The following is a 23608-nucleotide window of genomic DNA, read 5'->3' as shown; positions in this document are numbered from 1 at the left end:
TTTTAGCCAATACCACAGGCCTGTTGTTACAGTCTGCTAACTAGGTTTTTAACAACTCGTAGTTACATAATGTGAAGTATGTGTTGTGCCATCAAATGTTTGATTACAGTTGTTAATGTTACCTGTCTGATCAGAACACCTGACACTGTTTCAGTGCAAGATGTCACTTTCAGTGCAACACAACTCAACCCGACCATCTTTATGTCTTGATTTGAAATGTTATTCATAAACAAAATGAGGCATTTTATGTCACGAGTCTTTGCATTTTGACTACAGTATAAAGCTTAAATCAACATGAAAATACAGAGACAGACTTGTGAATGTGAGCAGAGAACAGCTCCATTATTAGATATAAAATATCCTCCATCTCAATAATATTGAAGGAGCATTTAGCTGACAATGCTATAAAAAGACTAAAACGACACAGACTGACAACAGCGTTTGAGTTTATTTCTCATTTTGCAAGTTAAAACAGGACAAACCTACTGAACACAGTGTCAGCAGAAATAAAACATGTTTGGTTACATCAGCACGCATTAAGAATATTAAACCCCACGGCTATCAATAATGTTGCATTTAAATGTAAACTTGAGCTCGCAAAATCAAATCAAATGCTCAATGTTTTCAATATTTCTCCTCTATAAAATGAGAAAGTGACTGAATTCAGGAGGTTTTTTTTAACTTCTCCAACTGCTGAACGTTTGAGACGACGATCTGCAATAGAGATATGAACAGTGTCTACAGTAAACATCATCATTCGATGCGATCATTAATCAATAGTTAATGTCCTCATGTACATAGCTAGATAAAGGTTGTGTGTGTTTGTGTTTAATGAGACCGCTAGTGGTATCAAAGTCATGACCAGCCACGATTTACAACAAACACATTTCATACAAATTTCACACAAAATGATTTCTTACTGGTTGGCGTTGGTGTTTCCAAAACCTCCAAAACCTGCAATCACAAGTCAAAGAGAAAAGACAAACATCATTGATGGTTTCATCAGGACAGAAAGAGAGAATTAGAAAAAGAAATGAACAAATAATCACTATGAGAAATAGAATCAGTGACCGTGAGCAAACAGCTGGAACTAGAATAGAAGAGAGAGATGATGATAAAGCCTGATATGGGGGTACTGCAGTAGGGTTATAGTGTGTGTTAGGGCTGGGTGATGTATATCATGGTGACAATATAAAGTGTCAATCAATAGAGATTTTGCTCTATCATGTATATTAGAATATACAAATGTCCATGTGCGCAGCATGAGTTAATCTATCAGTGGGCAGGGCTTCACGAGACTGAAAGTATCGAAAAAACATGGCCACGGTTTTTCCACCCTTAAACGTATTTCTGCGGTCGCTCAAGAAAATGTAATGAACTTAATCTCAAGTTTGCCACTTCAAAAGCACTAAATATTCTTATCCGTCACGTGAATGTCTCTGGAGGTCCGAAGTGCACGCAAGTCCAGCAGGCTTTCCGAAATTTGTGCTCAAGAGACAGGAGAGTTCAGAGCGGGTTTTGAAACAGGAACACCCAAATGGACAAAGAAATCTCCATAAAATGGGACGACTCAAGAAAATGAAGAAGAGCAACATGGTGTACAGAGCAGCACGACAACAATCACTCGTAACACAAGCGATCTGTGTTACCACCTCAAAATGAAGCACGCAAAAGAATTCTGTGAGAGCCAAAAGATGAACCCTGTATTCATTCAGTCAGATATTCGTTTATTTTCTTCAAGAAGCGTTTAGGTTTTTTGGGTTTATTTTTGTAACTTATGTTTTATATTCTTTGTTGCTTTGAGAGGATCTTAATTTTCTTGAGCAAAGTTTATAATAATCATAATAATAATAATATTGGTCAACTGCAAACTGAAATGTGGCATACTTGGCATTTTGCTAAGGCTAATTTGTGAAAACAAGTTGACTTGCATTGACACTGTTTGTCTTGTTCCAAATAAAGAGGAATTCGTTTTTATTTATTTATATTTGAATTTATAACGTATTTAATTCACTGACTGGAGTTCCAAAAATAGGCATTACAACAGGGTCATTTAATATATAAACCAATTTTTATTGATTTTCCAGAATACTTTATCAACACCACCAGAACACCAAACACATTATCACAATAGCACATATCACCGTCACAACAGCACACACACCAACATCACACCAATTGAAACAATGCATTCTCATGGACCCCTTCACTCTGAACACACAGCAAGGAAAACAGCAGCATGTCTTTGATTCACTTCATAAAACAAACTTTTAGATTGATTTTATAGCAACTGTGAAGCGTACTGAAGTCTACTGTTTGTGAACTGTATCCCTCAAACAGTTTTTAAGGGGATCAGTTTGTTGGTGTACACCTAATTTCAGAAATCAACAAAACAAAAACTCATGTTTGATTGTTGTATATCAAACAGACTTGGGACTGTACGAAACACCCTTAAAGAAGACAAATGAAACAGTTTAAACTCACTCAGTGTGGCAGAAACAAATGAATCTGTTCTAAAACAGCCACGGCTGCCAATAAACAGGGGAAGGACAATAAAAGCAACACTTTGCTAGATCTTTTGTCCCAATAAGCACTACATTTGGTTGCTGTAAACGGCAGCAGTTTTGGGTGTGAATGAGATTTATGACATGTTCTCACCGCCAGAAGATCCAAAGCCAGAGAAACCGCTGCTCTGAGCTCCAAACCCTGATGGCTGTTGTTGTGCTATGTTGCCGAATGATGGCGCTGAACTCTGATTGGCTAGACTGCCAAATGATGGCGCGCTCGAAGAGGCAAACCTGCAAAACAGAAAATCAGCGAATTGATAATGCTGTCAACATTTCTGGTCAAGATTAAATGCAGCAAGAGAGAGTAGAGGCGCAGACTAGTCATCATAACATTTTTGGCCTTTGTATCACTTTAAGCATCTTGCATGAATGTTGCACATTTCATCCACAATGGCAATTCAAAGTGATTAAAATCAAATGATAAAAGGAAATACATGATACATAAAAAAACATATACATTTTAAAACCAACTAAGAACAGAAATATATACACATATTTAAAATGATTAAAATGAATAAAAAAATGCAAGAATACAGAAGTAATAATGCAGTGCAAGCAGTAAGTGCAGCACATTGCTCGGTCAGTAAATGCAGTTACTCAGATGTGTTTTCAATCTGGATTTGAACTGTTGGAGTACATCTGACCTCTTCTGGAAGCTGATGCCAGCTGCGGGTGGCAGAATAGCTAAACACGGTTTCACCTCGTTTTGAGTGAACCCTTGGTCCTAGTGATCTAAGAGGTCTCTAAGGTCTAAACATCTAAATGTCACTATTTCTGAGATGATAGTAATCTGATTTAGTTATTGCTTTGAATTGACTATTAAACTAAGGTCTGACACCAAAATGATACCAAGATTCCTGACTTTGATTTTTGTTTTTAGACGCCTGGAGTCAAGTTGTGTGTTCACCAGGAGAATTTCATCTTTGTTGCCAAATACAATGATCTCGGTCATCTCTTTGTTTAACAGAAGTACATTTCGGCACCTTCAACTGTTAATTTCATCAATGCACTGGCACAGAGTGTCTATGGGGCTGTAATCATATGGCGATAAGGCTCGTTAGATCCGGGTGTCGTCTGCATAGCTATGACATGCAATTTGGTTATTTTTCATCATTTGGCCAAGTGGGAGCATATACAGGTTGTGCAGGAGCAAGAATTGAGTCTTGTGGGACACCACACGTCATGGATGTCCACTCATAGATTCACAGTTTCCAATGTTCACATAGTAACTCCTCCCTTCTAGATATAACCTGAACCATCTGAGCCCTACCCAGTTTTCCAGTCTGTCTAGGAGTATGTTGTGGTCAACAGTATCAAATGCAGCACTGAGATCTAGTAATACCAGCACTGATTTTATTGCCTGAATCTGTGTTTAGCTGAATATCATTAAGCATCATTAAGAGCACGTCTCTGTGTTTTCATGTCGTCAGAAACCAGACTGGAAAGTCATTCGAGTTTAAGAATTTGCAAAGTCGTTGCATTTGCTGTCAGAGAGCATTTCAAAGGGAACCGGTGTTGGGGGGGTTAGTTACTCAGCAATTACAAAACAGTCAAATTCAGAGGAAGTTGCTGATAACAGTTCTGTAAATTCATCAACAAATGCTGAGGAGTATTCTGGAGATCTATAAATAATTATAAATACAATGTGTAAAGCACCTATTAGCACAATACTTAATTATTCAAAGGTAAAGTATCTCCACCTCTGCTAACAGCTCTACAGACGCTCATAGAAGTTAAGATTAATTGAGAACTGTTGCATTGCAGCTTTTGTCTAACCAAGTTTCATTTAGAAACATACAATCCAGATAGTCTGTGATGAGGTCATCATCTAATAATGACTTGTTATTAAGTGAGCGAATGTTTAAAAGTGCCAACTTAACAGTGTATATGTTTTGCCCCACAGCAAGGCCTATATGTGATTGATGTCTAATAGGCATCAGATTAGATCAATTTGCCATATGTCTTATGAAAGCCTTTGTCTTTCCATCACTTAATATAACATATATTGTGGAAGATACAGGCACATTGGGTTTCAGCTTGTTCTGTAAACATTTGTGAATGTTGCAGCTTCCGTAACATTTGAACCGATTTGCAGTCTTTTTATTCATGAAGTTCTTTATTGGCAAGGTAGCCCTGCTATGTGTCTGATAATGGAGTCCCCCACTATCAGAGTGCTGGGCTCGTCTGTAATCTCAGCAGAATGCCACCGACTGCTCAACTTTGAGTGCTTGCTAACTGCAATGTTAGATGCTAACTGATGTGATCTCTTTTCAATCACGTTCTGGGTTTCTTTGTCCATCTACATTAGTAGTTCAAATCTATTATCAACAAGTATAGGGGGTGGAAGTATACCAGTATTGGCTAGTCGGGTCATATCCGTATCTGGGGTGGATGATGCTAATGCTGCAATATGTGATACTCGTGACAGTCTGATGTCTCAAGCACTTTTGGGTCCAGCTCCCTGTTTATGCCATCGGTTTATGCTCTTGCTTTCACCAGTTACTTTTGGCACCTGTACAGCTGGTTTACCTGGGCTCAGTATAGCCTGTTGAGTAACATTAGACTGACAGGACTCACAAGCTGTAGGCTGAGGGGCCCACGGTGACACTCTCCTGTGTTTCCGTCAGAGGTGGCAATAACGCAAGAAACATTGTTTCTAGAATGGCGATCTGTTGTAGAAGTCTGTGGCAGTTTGTGCAGAAAGTGGAGTTTGAGCTGAAATTAGGCATTTTCTTTCTTGTCCATCTGTGTGAAGGCAGCTGTGTTGTTCCATTTCAGGAATGTAAGCTGCCTGTAGTCAGAGTCTGGTAGACCGCTTTGACAGAAAATCCCCTTTTTGTAGCAATATTCCCCGTTCATGAAAGTGTCTCATTTTAGTGTGTGTGCCAAATTAGATAATTTGAGGACTGTGATGTGCTGCTGATATGAAAATTAGAAGGTGAAAGGGAGCAAAAGGATGGAGCAGTAAGCAAAAGCGTAGCCGGAAGTACAAGTTGAAGCACACTTAATATAATGTGACAAATTAAAGTTTTGTGTCCTGTGTCTGATTGGTACATGTACTAATTTTCATAAAGCTTTTTTTTTTTTTTTAAATCATAATTTCTGTACTTTGATTAAAATGTCATCCTTTTATATTCATTCATTTTGGCCACTTTGGCCTCTGACTGAATAGCATTTATTTATATAATAAACAACATATTTTAGTTGATGATGAGCAAAATGAAAAATGCATGTTTCAAACAGTAACAGATCAAACTTAAACCAAATATCAAAACATTCTGAAAACTGTATAAACTACTTACAATTATTTAAATCAAGAAGAATGTTTAATACATAAGATTAAACAACAGGAAAACTGTTCTGAGCTAATAATGAAATAATAGCATATTAATATACTGAAGAATTAGCAAATATTTAGAAATGACTGTTGAGAATTCCTCAAGTTTAGGACGTTGCAAGGAAATCCACAACATACTATGACTAGATTATTTACATCAACTCTTTCTAGATTTTTCTTTCTTTAAAATAAAAAGTTAGTTATGTTAGGGTCAATATCTTACGTAACATATTTTCATCAACAGTATGTTTTTAATACAACCGTTTATCATCATGATGATCTTTCTCATCTTGTCAGTTATTGTTGTCAAAATCAAACGATCAGTAATTAGGTTAACACTGATCCAGTGTGTCAGACAGTAAGTATGCAGCACAGAATATCAGTGTGTTTATTTTTGTGAGTTATGTTGTATGACCACAGGTGCAAACAGACAGACACTCACACAACATTTGTGTTCTGAGACTCAGGATTAAATTACAGCCGACAACAAAACCAGCTCTGCAGGATGAGACAGAGACAGCGGCACAAATAGACAGACCACATCGCTCACTCAAAAATATCCACCACCTCTGACCTCGATATGGCAGACAATATTTGTCGAGTGACCTTCCTGTGGACTGACGGCTTTATCTGAACACACACACACACACACACACACACACACACACACTCAAGTGAGCTGTGATATGACACACTCAATCAGAAGTGAGTTAGGGACCCTAAAGCACTTCAGATTGATTGATGTCTCACTAGTGTCAAGAAGTCGATTGGACAGTATGCAGACAGACAGAGCTTTTAAAGGGGTCGTTCACAACAACAACAACAAAAAATTCAATAAATAATAATAATATTTCATCAGTTACTCACTCTCATGGCTTTCTAAACCGGTAAGACATGTTATGCAGAATGACAGCCTCAGTCACCATTCACATTCATTGTATGAAAAAGAGATGAAATGAAAGTGAATGGTGACTGAAGCTAACCCTCTGACACACATATCCTTTGTCTTCTGCAGAAGAAATAGTCATACAGGTTTGGAACAACATGGGACTCTAACTGAGAAAATACAAGCAAGTAAACCACATAAACCATAGTGTGACATTTCCAGGTTCGTAGGATGACAGAACTTGCTTGTCCCCTGTAACTTAATTCATCTAAAAGCATGAGTTTTTAATCTCAGAGCAGCACATTTTCTTTAAGATGTCAACCAGCAGTAGCGGTTTTAGGCACGGGCGAACCGGGCATTCGCCCGGGGCGGCATTTTTTCATGTCACATGGGGGGCGGCACGAGCAGTTTAAAAAAAAAAAAATAAATAAAAATAAACTGACTGGGGGGTCCACTGTATAACAGAGCAATACTCTAATGAAATTAGTGGGCTAAAGTCAGTCACACTCGACTTTCTTCCAAATAACGCACATTTTATTCATAATATTATAAATACAGGCCTATAGTTCCTGCACATTTTTCTTTTTCTGTGTGAAATGGCTAATAAAAATAAGTAATACAAAACGATTATGTGGTCACCTCACCAAGGTAAATTGGTTTAGTCTTGACTTCTGGCCGTGACTCGTAACGTGAGTGACAGTGTTGGGGGGCGGGGGATGGGAAATCTGTTGATTGTCGAGTGCCAAATAAACAGGGATGGATAGGAAAAGGTCAAAGCCATCAGGTGCACAATTTAGAAAAAAAAAGGAGGAGAAACGAGCAAAAGATAAAGGTATGCAACTATGTTCTCTCTGTGATATGATTACGGTATCCATGTTGTCATGAATGAAGGGCTAATGTTAATTGTTGGTAACTCTTACGTTTGTTAGTCTATTTGCTGTGATGCTTGCTATGCTTATACAACAATAATTCGGTTTTAAGTCAACAAACACGAGATCTAATTTCACCATAATATTGTGCTTTGCAACCAAACTGTTACAAGTTCAGTTATTATTAATTTCCATCAGTTACGGATAGGTTACGTTAGTCCCTGTAATTAGCCAACGGAATTTTTGTTTTTAATCTGTAGGTAGTTTCAAAGAGATGACATTTGCTATTTATTTACTACTTATTTGCTACATGACACATGCCATGAACATGGAGGTTTTTATGCATATTTACGACAACTGTCATTAAGTGTCACTTGCTCAATTTTGACATTTTTAATGCAAATATGACATTATTTGTTTGAGATGCCTTTGTTGACAACTTGACATTACAAAGACATCATAACCTATGATGACATAAATATGTCATAAAAAACATGACATAGCAGATTAATTATTAAAGTTAAGAAACTACTTAGCTTTATGAGTTAACATTACATTAAACTGACATGTTGGTTTTGACATTGAATCATGAATATTTTTCTAACCACGTTTTTTCCCAGTAGTACAAATTGAATGTCAGTAAAATGTCATTAAGTGTTAATACTCTGTCAAGTTGTTTTATAACAGAGTCATGTATACTTTTCTTGACCTCAAGTGGTACAATGACATTTTAAATGACAAATTCAATGTGTACCACTGTAGTTGAGGTCAAGAAAAATATTCATGACACAGTTATAATGGCCTCATGACAGCCAATGTCAAAACCAACCACATGACAGTTTAATGTAAAGTTAACCCATAAAGCTAAGTGGTTTCTTAAGTTTGATAATTAATCTGCATGTTTATGACATATTTATGTTGTCTTGGTAATGTCAAGTTGTCATGTTTATGTCTCTCTTATTATGTTTGGGGTCAATTTGACTGGCTGTTTTAGCTGTTATAAAACATCATCATATGGTCTTTTAATTTCAATTTCAATTCAGGGGCACTTCTAAAATATTTTGGAGCATCCTCTGCCACTGGTCAGGATGAGCCACCCACCTCCCCCGCTACACAGGCCTCTTCTGGAATGGTCTCGACTCATCAGGATGAGCTACCATCTATGTCCTCAGCTACACATACAGTATGTCTTCACAAATTTCTCCACAAATATCTGATATTGAGGATGAAGTCAACTTTGCCTCTACTTCTCTCCAGCATGCGCCTTCAGGTGAACTTTGTGTGTGTGTGTGTGTGTGTGTGTGTGTGTGTGTGTGTGTGTGTGTGTGTGTGTGTGTGGGTGTGGAGGGGGTATGCCTAGGCTACAAGACAACTGAACAACTGCAATTTAATGTAATTTTAATATTTCTGATAATTTCTGAGTAGGCCTATGTGTTATGTTCCACTGCTATGTGCTTTGAGTAATGTGCCAAAATGCTGTCTGATAGAAATGCCTGGAGCTGAACTACCACTGAGCCCCACTGCTGAGGATAAGCCTCTGTCAACCGACCCTGCTAACTGGCCCTCACATCTGACTGACAGGATTCGGACAGAGCTGGTTCGCAGAGGACCATGTAAGGTGCCACCTGGCTTTGTTTTCCGTAGGAATGAGAGTGATGGGAGAAGTTGCCACCACCAATATTTTAGGAAGACATTAGTAAGTGGTGAAAAGATGGCAAGAAGTTGGCTGATTTATTCAGTGAAGAACAACAGCCTCTTTTGCTTCTGCTGCAAATTGTATTCCAAGAGGAACATTAATTTAACAAGTGCAGGAATGGCAAATTGGAAACATGCGAGCGATTACCTCACATCACACAAAAACAGTCCAGAACACCTCAACTGCATGAAAGCATGGAAAGAACTGTCAGTGAGGTTAAAAAGTGGGGAAACTATTGATAAGCTGGAGATGGCACTTCTGGAGGCTGAGAGGGTAAGATGGAGAGCAGTGCTGACACATCTCACTGCTATCGTGCAGTCACTGGCACTTCGAAATTTGGCTCTAAGGGGACACACAGAAACACTGTTCACACCATCAAATGGGAATTTTTCTCAAAGAGGTCGAACTTATGGCTAGGTTTGATCCCATTATGAAAGATCACCTTAACCGTGTCGAAACAGGAACAGCAAGTCAAAACAGCTACCTAGGCCATCATGTGCAGAATGAGCTGATTGATTTGTTGAGCAGCAAAATCATATCTTCTATAGTGGATGACATCAAGCAGGCAAAGTTTTTTTCTGTAATTTTGGACTGCACCCCAGATATAAGTCACACAGAACAGCTGTCAGTGGTCATTACAGTGGTGTCACTGATGGAGAAGCCCCATATCAGGGAACATTTTATGGGATTTTTGGAGGCAGAGCAGTCCACAGGCCAGCACTTGGAATCCATGATCCTGACGAGACTTGAGGAGTTGGGAATTCCTTTTGAAGACTGCAGAGGACAGTCATATGACAACGGGGCAAACATGAAAGGCAAAAATAAGGGAGTTCAAGCCAGGCTCTTAGAAAAGAATCCCAGAGCTCTGTTTGTGCCATGTGGAGTGCATACATTGAATTTAGTTGTGTGTGTGATGCTGCTAAGGGATCTGTTGATGCTATAAGTTACTTTGGTGTCCTGCAAAAGCTCTACACATTATTTTCAGCCTCCACCCAAAGATGGGCCATACTGAAGAACCATGTGAGCATCACCTTAAAGATGTGGGCAGAAACAAGGTGGGAGAGCAAGGTCAAGAGTGTCGAGCCCATGAGGTACCAGGGAGCTGCCGTGAGAGAGGCTTTAACTGAGGAGAGAGACCACACCAAAGACCCTGCTATAAAGGCTGAGGCCCAGTCTTTGTCTGAGGAGGTGGGGTCATACCGCTTCAGCATCTGCACGGTTGTTTGGTATGACATGCTATCTGCAATACAGCATGCCAGCAAACTCATGCAGTCTCCTAGTATGGATGTGGACCTAGCTGTGAGTCTTTTGAAGAAGACTGAGCGAGATCTCCAGAGCTACAGGGCAAGTGGCTTTGTGACCGCACAGATGGCGGCCAAAGACATTTGTGAAGAGATGAATGTGGAGGCTGTTTTAAAACAAAAAAGGCTGAGGTCCACAAAGCGGCACTTTTCATATGAATCACATGATGAGCCTTTCAGTGATGCACTTAGGAAGTTGGAGGTTGGATTCTTCAACGTTGTCGTTGATGCAGCCACGTCAGCCATCAAGGAGAGATTTTCCACATTGGAAAATGTGGGAAAGAAATTCGGGGTTTTGACAAATTTCCCAAGTCTTGCAGGTGAGGAGCTGGCAGAGCAATGCGAGGCACTAGGCAGCACACTGCACTTTAAGGGGCACTCTGATGTGGACAGTAGAGAGCTTGTGCAGGAAATTAAGAACTTCCCTGAACTGCCATCAAAGACCATGAGCCTCCTTGAGCTTATCACTTTTATGCATGATAAGGATCTATCGGAGATCTACCCCAATTTTTGGACTGCTATCAGGATTGCACTTACTCTGCCAGTCACTGTGGCTCAAGCAGAGAGGAGCTTTTCAAAACTAAAGTTGATCAAGTCATACCTGAGATCAACCATGTCCCAGGAACGGCTCACTGGCCTTGCCGTCATCAGTATCAATCACTCAATAGGGGAGCAGATTTCATACGATGACATCATTGATGATTTTGCATCAAGGAAAGCCAGGAAAGTTTTTTTTGGGGGCTCAAAGGTGGTCTCGCCCAGGGTGCAATTCAATGTAGAACCGCCACTGTCAACCAGAGAAACAATTACTGTCTGAATAGTACTACTGATTACTGTTTTATTGCTTATGTGAAAATGTCTTGGTAAAGTAAAAGCACACCTCTCCTTAAACAAGACACATGATTTGAAGGATCACTCATGTGTGGAACACAAACGCTGCAGGGGTTCAATCACATTACTAACACTATATGAGCAATAGTAACAGTGATGCTTGACGTAGAAAACACCACTAAATATAAAATACTTGATCGACTTTGCTCATAATCATGTTTTCTGTTTCAAATAATTTACAGCTTATCATACATTTATGTGTTCACATTCTGAACATTAAAAAGCTGCACAAACACAAATATACGAGGTGATTAAAAATCATTAATTAAAAAGCACACATTTGATTCACTTTAATTATTGTGTACTGCATTTGCTTCAACCAAGGTTAGGGTACAAGTATGGTTAGGTTCAGGGTCAACAGTGTAATAACTGATAACATGCAGATTAAATGCAAGTACAATGTTATAACACAGAAGTACACTAAAAGTACAATGTATTAGAGATCAACCGATATATCGGTTTTACAAATTTATCGGTGCCGATAGTTACTTTTTGGAACAATCGGTCAATATCCAAATCAATGATCCTCTGTTGTTAAAACCCTTCATCTGGTGAATATATTATAGGCTATAAAAAGCTTAAATATTAACATATTCATGATCATTACAGAGCCAAGCCTCCATCACCACAACTCAGGGTTTGTATGCATTTTGATTAGTAAATTTCCATGACTTTTTCAGGAATTTCAAAACTCTTCAGCAGCGTTTTCAAACGTTTCTACTATGGCTGTCGATTTAATATGTAAATTGGGTGCAGTTAATTATATAAAAAAATAACAAGTTAAACAAATTAGCAAAATTAATTATGTCCTCGGATCATAATTAAGCAATATTACACTATCAAGTGTGGGATATGGCCCTACAGCCGTGGCCAAAATATTGGCAGTGACATAAATTTTGTGTTTCACAAATTTTCAGCTTCAGGTGTTGAAGTGTTGATTCACATCGTTTCTAGATTATTGTGCAGAGTGATCAGATGCATTTTAAATAATTGCAAAAAGCTTAATTGGCCAAAAAATGAACTTCATCACAAAAACCCAAATCTCACTGTTACAGTGAAGCATCCTGAGACCTCCATGTGTGGGGTTGCTTTTCATCCAAGGAGTGGGCTCTCTCACAATTCTGCCCAAAAACACTGCCATGAATAAGGAATGGTATCAAAACGTCCTGCAAGAAAAAACTTCTCCCAACGATCCAGGAGAAATTTGGTGATGATCAATGCATTTTCCAGCATTATGGAGCACCTTGTCACAACATTTACATTTACACATTTGGCAGACGCTTTTATCCAAAGCGACTTACAGTGCACTTATTACAGGGACAATCCCCCCGGAGCAACCTGGAGTTAAGTGCCTTGCTCAAGGACACAATGATGGCGGCCGTGGGGATCGAACCAGCGACCGTCTGAACAGTTCTGATTAACAGTTATGTGCTTTAGCCCACTACGCCACCACCACTCCAATCATTGGATCATTACATTGAAATGTTGGATCCGTGGCCAGGCAAATCCCCGGATCTTAATCCCATAAATAACCTGTGGTCAATCCTCAAAAGGCGAGCGGACAAGCAGAAGCCCACAAATTGTGATCAACTCCGAGCACTAATAAGTCAAGAATGGATCACCATCAGTCAGGATTTGGCTAAAAAGCTGATATCCAGCATGCCAGAGCGAAATGCAGAGGATATGAAGATCAAGGATCAACACTGTAAATATGAACTCTTTGCATATATTGAATGTTTTTGTCCATAAAAGCCTTTAAAACTCATGAAATGCTTATATGAGTTGTATGAAGTACCATTATGATGCCTTTATGTCATTTTTGGAGCTTGAAAGTGTTGGACCCCATTTACAAGAAATGTCATACGAGTTTAAGACTGCATATAGGCGAGTAAACGATGAGAGAATTATAATATTTGTGTGAACTATTCCTTTAAGTTGACATATATTATAAAAAAAATCCGATAAGTTGTGTAACTCTGTTACCATCATATTTTCCCTTTTTTAAGTAATGAACTATTGCATAAATTAAAAATGCTCATTATCATCCTTTTATGAAGTGAACATCCTTGCAAGAAGTGTCTCCACTTCTAATCGGCTGTAAGGCCAATCAGGACTAAATACTTTATGCTTGTAATGTCAAACTAAACTGAAATGGTCAACCATCTTACCCTGGCAAAATGCAATGTATTAACACTCATTACACATTATTTGTCTGATAGAATGTTTAAAATCGAATTTACTTTCAAAATCACTGTGTCAAACTGATTTTTAAGTTTTTGTAGAATGACTCAGTGCACTTTAATAGGGGCCTCACCCAAATCCCCCAACGTTTGCGGCTGCAGTGCCCTCTCCAAACACCTTCCCAGGTGACGCGCCAAGCGGACTGTTGAAGGAGGGGGCAGAGCCAAAACTCGCTGTTCCTCCGAACGCTGGAGAACCACTGAAGGTAGGAGGACTGCCGAATACAGGCGCACTCCCAAAACCACCTACAGAACAGAGTCCAGGATTAGATAAATGAAAGCTATATAATCACTCACATCACATACTGTATATATCTTATTTATCACAGAGGTTCAGATGTTTAAAGACATGATAACAGGATGCACAGGATGTTGTGTCAGCCGTCTTGTTCATTCACAGAGCGCGCACTGAAATTACAGTCAGGCTGACTGCACGTCTGTGTGAATAATTTATTAAACTCTTATCATTAGATTACATTTCCTGGATCGCCAGCATTAATAGAGAAGCTCTTAGTCTGTAGGGAGTCGGTCAAGGTAGGTTAAATGTATAAGGGAATTGTGACTGATCTTTATTATCGAAAGCTGAAAAAAAAAACAAAAAAAAAAAATATATATATATATCAACTTACACACAGGACTCATTAAATGAAATTATTTTATATTTGTAATAAAATGATGATGAGACAAACAAATTGGTAAGACTTAACAATAAGGTTCCATTAGTTAACAACATTAGTTAACATGAACTAACAATAAACAATACTTTTACAGCATTAATTCATCTTGGTTAATGTTTACATGTAACATACAACTTTTGATTTAAAAAATGTATTACTACAAGTTAGCACTAGTTAATGCACTATGAACTAACAATGAACAATTATATTTATATTAACTAACATTAACAAAGATGAATAAATGCAGTAAAAATAGATTGTTCATTGTTAGTACATGATACTTAATGCATTAACTAATGTTAACAAATGGGCCATATTGTAAAGAGTTGCCAACAAATGTCCTATCTCAGTGTTTTTTGTGCTCACTATTTAGAACACTACTAATATATTATGAAAAATGTATATATTTGCATGTACAGTAAAATTCAGAGCGCTGAATTTTAAGCAAATTAAACTCCCCTCACACCTCCTTAAATATTATATTCAGATGCACTTGCCTTACAAATATATATATATATATAAAAAAATTCCATGACTTCCATGAATGAATCTGTATTGAGTGTGTCTTTGCTCAATGACCCTCACTCCTGTTTCAGTGCGTTTCATCATATAATCAAATGCTCATCTTGAGTGTCACTGATAAGTTGTGTCTTGTACCTGGTTTGGTGGGTGTTGAGAATGATCCAAAGCCCTGAGCGGCTACAGACCCTCCGCCCGTACTGAATGAGCCGCTGGGCTTCTGATCGCCAAACGAACTGAAGCCTTTGGCGGTGCCGTTCCCAAACAGGTTAGGTGAACCTATAGTTCAAACACACATTATTAATGTTGAACAACTGAAACAGCTGTTTATTCTATTCACTTCTCTCCTCATAAGTGTACATCTTCCTGTTCTCACCTGTATTGATGGATTGGCCGAATCCTCCTGTGGCTGTCACTCCAAATGGGTTTTTGTTAGCGGCGTCTTCACTGGGTTTGCCACCGAGACCACTGAAAAACCCTGATCCTGATGAAGTGTTTGCAGTGGCCGAGCCGAACAGACCTCCAGTGGACTGAGCCTGACAGACCACAAAACAAACATTCACTGAACCACTGACTCAATGTTCATCTGTGGATCTGTTTCTTTAACATTGGTCGCCTTCGTGTCCCAAGGGCGGTTTGTATTTAAACACGTCATCTTTTTGTTATTTGAAAGGTCTCATTAAAACAGAAATAGAAACTCATTTTAAGTTTCATTATTTATTTTTGGTACTTTTCAAATGCCTTTTTGTTTATAGATTTTAGGTTTTAGTCTTTTCCTAGACCCCGACTTTCAATATTAAACTATGAAAATACATGATTGAAATACTAATTATTTCATGTTTAAAACGAAGATAATCTGAACAAAGAGACACATTGACCCAACACAATTCACGTAGATGGCATGCTTTCCTTATTTTACTTATATTGCATTATTTTTAAGTACACTATGCCACTTTATTCAGATAGGACTAGCTCACACAACGTACAGTCTGCAAGGAATGCTGGATATTGGAATAAAAGTTTTTATTCCATCTTCACCTCCAAACATTCTGGACATGCCACTCCGTACATCGGCGCCTGCCTTCATTACCACCCTGGCAAGGAGGCGGTGCAGGTGGAGGCGAGAGAGGAAGCAGAAGCTGATAAGCAGACCAGCATTCATGCTAGGCTAAAGAGCTCCCCAAACAAGCCAACTCTACCCAGCCTGTTTGTTGCAAACACCCAGCCCATAGTCGACAAGATCGACGAGTTGACACTCAGATTTCTTTGCACAGGATGAAGAGCCGCACCTCATTTTTCACTGAGACCTGGCTTAAAGCAAACATCTCTGATGTGGCTATCAAGCTGCGGGTCAGATAGTTTGATAAAACCTGAATGATTATTAGCCAGTGCCCTTGATCCCCATAGTTATGAAGTGCTTCCAAGCGACATCCCCCATTCCCTGGATCAATACCAGTTTGCTTACAGGGCAAACAGGTCAACTGAGGAGGCTGTCTCACTGGCCGTTCACACTGCCCTGTATTACTTGGAACATGTCAGGAATTTGTTTGTGACACTGCCACGCATTAGGGCACGCACGCACACGCACACACTTAACATTAAGTCTTTGATGTATTTGAATTGTGTCATGTAAAAAAAGGTAATATTTATGTCCTAATCTGTTCACTAAAATATGCTTTACTGGTGAGACATTGAGTTGGAATTAATTTAATATACTTAGTACTTATGAGTTCATTTATTGGGACCTTTATAAGGAAACCTGTTTAAGTTAATGGGGACTCTTCTTTTGAAACGCCCATGTGGCTTTAGAAGGACGATGGGGCAGCCATTTTAGGGGTAGCAAAAATCAAATGAAATGGAGGATTTGTGTAGGGCCTGCTGCCAGTCAAACAAACCTCTCTTTTTGTTGATTAGATGAAATGGACTGTTTCCAAGAGAAGACTTTTTTGGTGAGACTGTGTTTTTCCCTTTTTTTGTTATTGTTGCCCAACAAGCCATTCTGAGCACCACGTAGGCATTCTGGATTATTGTTTTTTCTTGGGGAATCTAGTTGAGAAAGACCAGGGTGGTGTTTTTTTTTTTTTAGATTGTTTAACAGAACCAATTGTGTGGACTCATTGAAAAGTATTATTTGTTTTTGAGTGGATTTATTTGTGACTTATGTTTGAATATTTCGGTTTAATAATCGGATTCTTTAATTTTTCTGCTGCCTCTTTTGTTGAATTTGAGTTTAATATCAAACCATTGAACTGATTGTACTATTTCACCATCCTTGCAGTAACAGTTGTGTTTCTCAATCAGCAGAAACCAATTTGTTACATGTTCATTGATTATAGTTCTACTTTTAACAACATCCCCCCCCCCCCCAACAAGCTGGCCATCAAATTAAACACCCTTGGTTTCAACACACACCGGTGCAGTTGGATTCTGGAATTTCTTACCAGCAGACCACAAACAGTAAGGCATGGGTAAGAACTCCTCCCCAATAACACTGGAGCACATCAGGGCTGTGTGCTGAGCCCCCTCCTATATTCCCTCTTTACGTATGAAGGCAAACCCATCCATGATTCCAACATCATAATCAAGTTTGCTGACAACACCACCATGATAGGCTTGATCTCTAATAACCAGTCAGCCTAAAGAGAAGAGGTTGAGAACCTGGAAGGCTGGAGTCGGGACAACAACCTTGCTTCTTAATTCAAAGAAAACAAGAATTGATCTTGGACTTCAGGAGACAGAGGAACGTTGGTCACCGCTTCATCAGCATTAATGTCGAGATGGTGGAGGCAGTTCAGAACTTAAGATACCTTGGAGTCTGTATCAGCAAAGACATGGCATGGACCATCAATACAACAGCGATGGCCAAGAAGGGTCTTCAGAGGCTTCATTTCCTGAGGAGCCTGAAGAAAGCACAACTCCTGCTGGTCAACTTCTACAGGTGCACCAGAGTCCATCATTACATACTGCATTACAGTATGGTACCCTGGCTGCACCTCTTAGAACAGGAAAGCCCTCCAGCGCATCATTAAAACAGCACCGATGATCACTGGCTAACAGCTTCAAGCACTGGAAGAAATCTTTAGCACCCGCTGCAACCATGAACATCTGTAGAGACCCGACCCACCACGGTCACAGCATCTTCTCCCCTTTGCCGTCTGGCAAGTGTTACAGAGCCCTGTAAGCATGCATGACCAGGCTGAAGAACAGAATTCACACTGCTGAACACACAGCGCGCACTTTCCACCTTATAATAGAACAACTACTGTAACTGTAAAGGACCGCAGTTACTATGACTGTTCCTTTTATATATTTATTTATATATAAGATAAAAAAAGAAATATTCATTTTAATCTCACGCAGCATGGATGCGCTAAAGAAACCGCGAGATTCTCTTGATGTTCGCTGAACTGGAAACTGTGAGGTGTTCGTTGAACTCTTAAAGTGACAGTAAACTCAATGTTATTACTTGTAAATTGTACACATGATTTCAAACAGTGACAGCTCAAATCACTATTATATATACAATTTTATGATATAATATGAATTAATATACTGTAGATTTAGTATTTCTACAGTTAACATTTTGATTATAATACTTATGACAAACACATTTTTCAAATATAAATATAGACTTTCACATTCTTTTTTCAGGACAGGTTCTGTTCAGTTCTTGTTCTGCACATGATCAGTCTGAATGTAGCCCACTATTTTTAAAAGCTTATTTGTTTGTGATCTTATAGAGAAAGTTATACGAGCAACTCTTATTTAAACTAGAAGCAATTATATTGTGTATTAAATAACTTTTTTTATAAATTGACTCGTGATTATAATCATGAGTCACATGATAAGATGCGCGGATTGACGGTCTCAGAAGTGGAGGCAACTGAGACTTGTCCTCCACCACCCGGATTGAGGTCAGTAACCACGCCATCACGAGGACCTAGTGGGAATTGGGCATTCCAAAATTGGGAGAAAAGGGGATTCAAAAAAGAAAATGAAATGGCGAAGTGGTCTTGTGTGATTACTAAACCGTACAAGGCTGCTTTATATAAAAGTCTTCATTCTGCACTTCAGTCAGTGAAGCGTGACGTAGCAGGTTTGTTCAGCACATGTTGAGCAGCGCAGCAATGTTAAATTATGTTTTTCATTTTACAATTCAAATCGTTTTGCTTCATCTTGCCGGACAGCAGAAGATGCATTTGATGGGTCCCAGTTTCCTTCTCTCCCCCTCCATGCAAAACATACTTTCCTTTCAAACTCTATGGGTGTATAAGGGGGGGAAGAGCAGGGGCATTTCTAATTATTTCCAGGTCAGTCTCAGTAATACGGTCTGATGTACTCCGGTGTCTGTTCTGTTTTTCCTGTAGCGCTACACATTGGATTCAAAGATGGCATTGTGTGGCTTGATAATATTGTGTTTTGTGATGTGACAGTTAATCCCGGCTCTGAGACTCATCAGACTTGATACACTATATTCACGTCCAGAAATAGTTTAAACAGAAGCATTAAACAGTGATTAAACTGACTGAAACCACCTGTGCACTAATCGGTATTAACGCATGCATTCCAGCCAATCAGAATAGAGTCTTCAAAAAAAACATGCTTTAATTCTGAATAACAACCTCACATCCAGGGATTAAGTTATATCAGACCGGTTATCTGGATATTGTGAGGCATTATTACTTCTCATTTCACTCTGCCATCTATACAAGCAAGCTAATCAAATCATTTCAAATCAAATCAATATTTCATGTCCATTTATTTATTTTTGCGGTAGGTTGCCATGTAATAAGGAGGATAAAATACTGCTGGTCACGATTGCAAAAAACCCCCAAAAAACATCAAGGTTTATATATACATACGTACACACACACACACACACAAATGTACATTTGTGCATAATTTTGCCCCCAAAATTCTAATTCTAATATAACTAATTCAGTTATTTGTTTGTTTTGTTGAATATATATTTATATATATATATATATATATATATATACACACACACAATAAGAAAAACAATATGATCCCTCTTATTTTTGAAATAAGAAATATCTAGCAGATTCTGCCAGTGTGCGTATTTTGGGAAAGTCACATTTAATATCACACACTAGTTCCTCAACGCAGTCCTTCAGTTCCTGCCAACAACAGACTAGAATACCAGTAGAGGGTCAGCTTTAACTTCTCTGGTTTAGCTGGAGCAAAGCTGTAATGTGATGTATGTGTGTTTCTGTAAGTACTGTACCTGTCCAAACACACCAGCACTAATGGACTGCTGACCGAACACAGATGAGGTGTTGCTGCCAAAAACTGACCGCAAAAGAGAGACAGAGAAATATAATGAACACATTTATTTATATCTGCATCAAATTTCACAGATAAACTACATTACTACAAACAATGTGAGAGGTGCCCATGAGAGCAAAACACACTGTTATGATGCTAGGGTGTTGTGGGTGGTTGCTAGGGAGTTTCTAAGTGTTCTGGGTGGTTGCTACAATCATTATGTAAAAACAGTGCTGTCAATTGATTAAAAATGTTCATCAAATCAATTACATGATGTACCAATTAATTAATCTAATTAGTCACATATGTCAATTATAACTGATTAAGGCCCCCAAATAAAGATAATTTAGTATATAATAATTCTGAACATATTACAGAATTTCCATACAGACAGGGGGCATGATTAATTGTGTAGACGTTTAACATGTTTTTTTTTAATCACACTAAACTAATTTGTTAAATTGACAGCCCTAGTAACTTATAAACATCTGTAACATATTTCATTTAAACTTCACAATTTCCATGATATCTTTAAATGTACTACACACGCACAGACAGGGTTTCATGAGTCTGACAGCTGACGAGTGTGTTAAATAAATCAGACATCGGCTGGCCATTTTTAAACAGAAAATTAATTAGTTTAATTTGCTACAGACTGACCCAGATTGTGGTTGACTGAACGTGCTGTGACCTTTAAACACTCAGGCCATGTTCATCCATCACTCTGACTCATTCAGAAGACAAACAACAGTTTTCTCAAATGTCATTAATTATCCAATATCCGCACATAGCTGTGAAGAAAACGTAGACTGAGGTGAACCACCACATTTACATAATCTCAATTAGCACATTCTTTGAAGTTTAATGTGGCCCTCAAATAATCAGAACATAAACAGCTGTGAATACTCGTCTTTTAGAGTCACTGGGGTCAGGAGTCAACGAGAAGACCACAAAGATGCGAAGCTCAGCGTTTTATAATGTGCAAGACTGCAGCACCAATCGGGAGAGAGGAATTCTGAGAATTCTTTGGAATGGGAAAAATCCTGGCACTCGCACACACACCCTGATACCCACCCTATACTACTGCCATTCATTTGCCACACTACAACACCTGCTGATGGGTTGTAAATTCCAGCACTGAGCCAATCACATTCACTGTCTGAAAACAGCACTACATACAACCCTGAATTTACAAATGCTTCGACTATTTACTAACACATACCTGGTCATACTGTAAATGACTAATCAGTGCATATTATTACAAATAAAAAATTTTTGGTCTTCATTAGAATGTCATAATTTGCTATGCCTCTAAAAACACAAATCTCTCTTTGTCAACTCAGCCCTTCCAAGTGGTCAGACCACTTTTCACCATCCAAGCAATTCCCAAAGAATAAAATTAAGTCCTGTCCTTTGTGTTTAACTTGGAAATACAGTATGTTACATTACAGAAGATAAATAGGTTGCATACACCATTTAATGTTGACTGTAAAGACACTGTGAAGTCAAAATTTAGTTTTGAGGGTTTTAAGCAGATATTTAAAATGAACAGCCATTCTCCTCTGGGAAAAGTGAGCAAAAATATTGATGATATCATCTTGTACGCATGGGCATATACAAATTGTTGTCCAATAAACTGCGCTCTAGAAAGTCCCTTCCCCTAAATGAATATCACAAAGGATGGAATTTATTTTTACATGTGACTTCTATGAAACATGCTATGAAATAGGGCTGCAACTATCGATTATTTTGATAATCACGTAATCTAACGATTATTAGAAGATTATTAGACTATTATTGCAACGATTAATCATTAGCTCTTAACCGATTAGCTCTTAACCTGAATAGCTTGTGCCCAGACTTAAAAGGTTGTATTAAATGTGCTTACTAACAATAAAGAGGACAAAATCATCTTTATGACATTCACTGAATTAAAAGGAAAAAATATTTTTTATTAAGTTTAATTCAGTAAAGAAATTCACTGCAAAACATCATATTGTTATCAAGTGTTTTTGTCTTGTTTTCCATTTAAAATTGTCTAAAAATACTTAAAACAAGATTTAAAGAATTCAACTTTCTCAGTTAACAATGTTTTCTTCTGCTGAACAGCTGCTAAAATAAATGAACCTTGTTTTAAAGGAGTTTTATATATTTATGTTAGAAATCAATCTGAGACTAAATCAAATCATTTTGTTGCGGTGTATAATGATGTGAAGACTCTCTCACCTTTCTGTTCACTTCAATCCATCTTTAACTCACAAAAAGACAATCTCTCTCTTAATAATAAAGCTGCGTATTGCCAATGTTCTTCACGATAAGAAACACACAGTGACACATATATTATGATTCAATAAGTCGTAAGTCATCACGTTATAATCTAGCTGCATTAAGCGTGCGCTCGAGGGATGAGCGTCCCATGACAGAATGTGCGCATCAATCGGTGCAGTTTCAATCTCTCCCCCTTAAATCGGGACATTCACCCAACTCATAGAAGAGGTGCTGACCGCACAGAGTTTATAGATAATTACATGATCTGCTTCTGTATTATTTGAACTTTAATAATGCTGTAATGCATGAAATATATTTGCATTTAAGATGTAACGCCGGGGTATTTACTTTAAAGACCTCCGGCTCCACATATTCCACAACAAGAGTGCTTCTGTATTATTTGGTATTTTTTTATAATTCCCTCATACTTTGTGATCTCATCACCTGAAGCTGTTTGGAAAGTTTAGAGTGCATCTGGACTGTGAACCGTGTAATTCTTCCTCTCCTCAGTCAATCATGAACTGCATCACTACTCTCGCGCGCCATCATGACATCAAACTACTATTCAACAACGAAAATTTTTGTTGACAATTTTTTTTGTCGACGCTGTCAATAACGTCAACTTAACATTTCAGTCCTACTATGAACTCTATGAAAACTGTAGAAGTGGGATTTGATTTCCTCCATCAGGAATGGATTGGATATTGAGAGTGGTCTCTATATGGTCTCTATAAAGATGGTTGGAAAATAAGAGGGCTTGGTGACGAGAGCTGGAAAGGAAACCATTTCAGAAGTGGAGCAAGTTATTATGCTTTGATGAAACCGATTATGAAGACAAAAATGTATAAATTTGGGATAACGTGCACCAATCCTTCAAAGTAAATAGGGTCCAATTTTATTTTATATTGACATTAAGTGTCTTGATCAAGGACACTTGGCCCATGATGTGATCCTGGATAGGACTGAACTAGCAACCTTCCAATTAACAGTCCTAAGAATTACTTCACCACATAACCCTATGCATCAAGTAACATTTAAGATGTAATTGTATTATTAAAAATGTCTGCATAT

At 38.3% G+C, this 23608-nt stretch overlaps 2 protein-coding genes across 3 annotated transcripts in view; one reads left to right on the top strand and one right to left on the bottom strand.

The window, feature by feature from the left end:
* Positions 1-438: 438 nt before the first annotated feature.
* LOC127622192 (nuclear pore complex protein Nup214-like) overlaps positions 439-23608 on the bottom strand; it is a 73299-nt gene continuing 50129 nt past the window's right edge. For both annotated transcript variants that reach the window (XM_052096195.1, XM_052096204.1), the window contains exons 30-36: positions 20229-20293; positions 15360-15519; positions 15122-15262; positions 13862-14033; positions 2659-2798; positions 921-954; positions 439-714 (exon numbers count right to left, since the gene is read on the bottom strand). In XM_052096195.1, coding sequence (XP_051952155.1) covers positions 678-714; positions 921-954; positions 2659-2798; positions 13862-14033; positions 15122-15262; positions 15360-15519; positions 20229-20293 — 749 coding nt within the window. In that variant the 3' untranslated portion in view covers positions 439-677. The remainder of the gene's footprint in view (positions 715-920; positions 955-2658; positions 2799-13861; positions 14034-15121; positions 15263-15359; positions 15520-20228; positions 20294-23608) is intronic.
* LOC127622347 (zinc finger MYM-type protein 5-like) lies at positions 8588-11373 on the top strand. Its single transcript, XM_052096432.1, has 2 exons — positions 8588-8929; positions 9147-11373. The coding sequence occupies exons 1-2, from the start codon at positions 8845-8847 to the stop codon at positions 9770-9772; spliced, it is 711 nt and encodes a 236-aa protein (XP_051952392.1). The 5' UTR covers positions 8588-8844; the 3' UTR covers positions 9773-11373.

The sequence above is a fragment of the Xyrauchen texanus genome, chromosome 3, assembly GCF_025860055.1.
Source record: "Xyrauchen texanus isolate HMW12.3.18 chromosome 3, RBS_HiC_50CHRs, whole genome shotgun sequence".
NCBI lineage: Eukaryota > Metazoa > Chordata > Actinopteri > Cypriniformes > Catostomidae > Xyrauchen > Xyrauchen texanus.
Note: the sequence above shows the minus strand (reverse complement) of the source record. Positions and strands in the feature narration are given on the sequence as shown.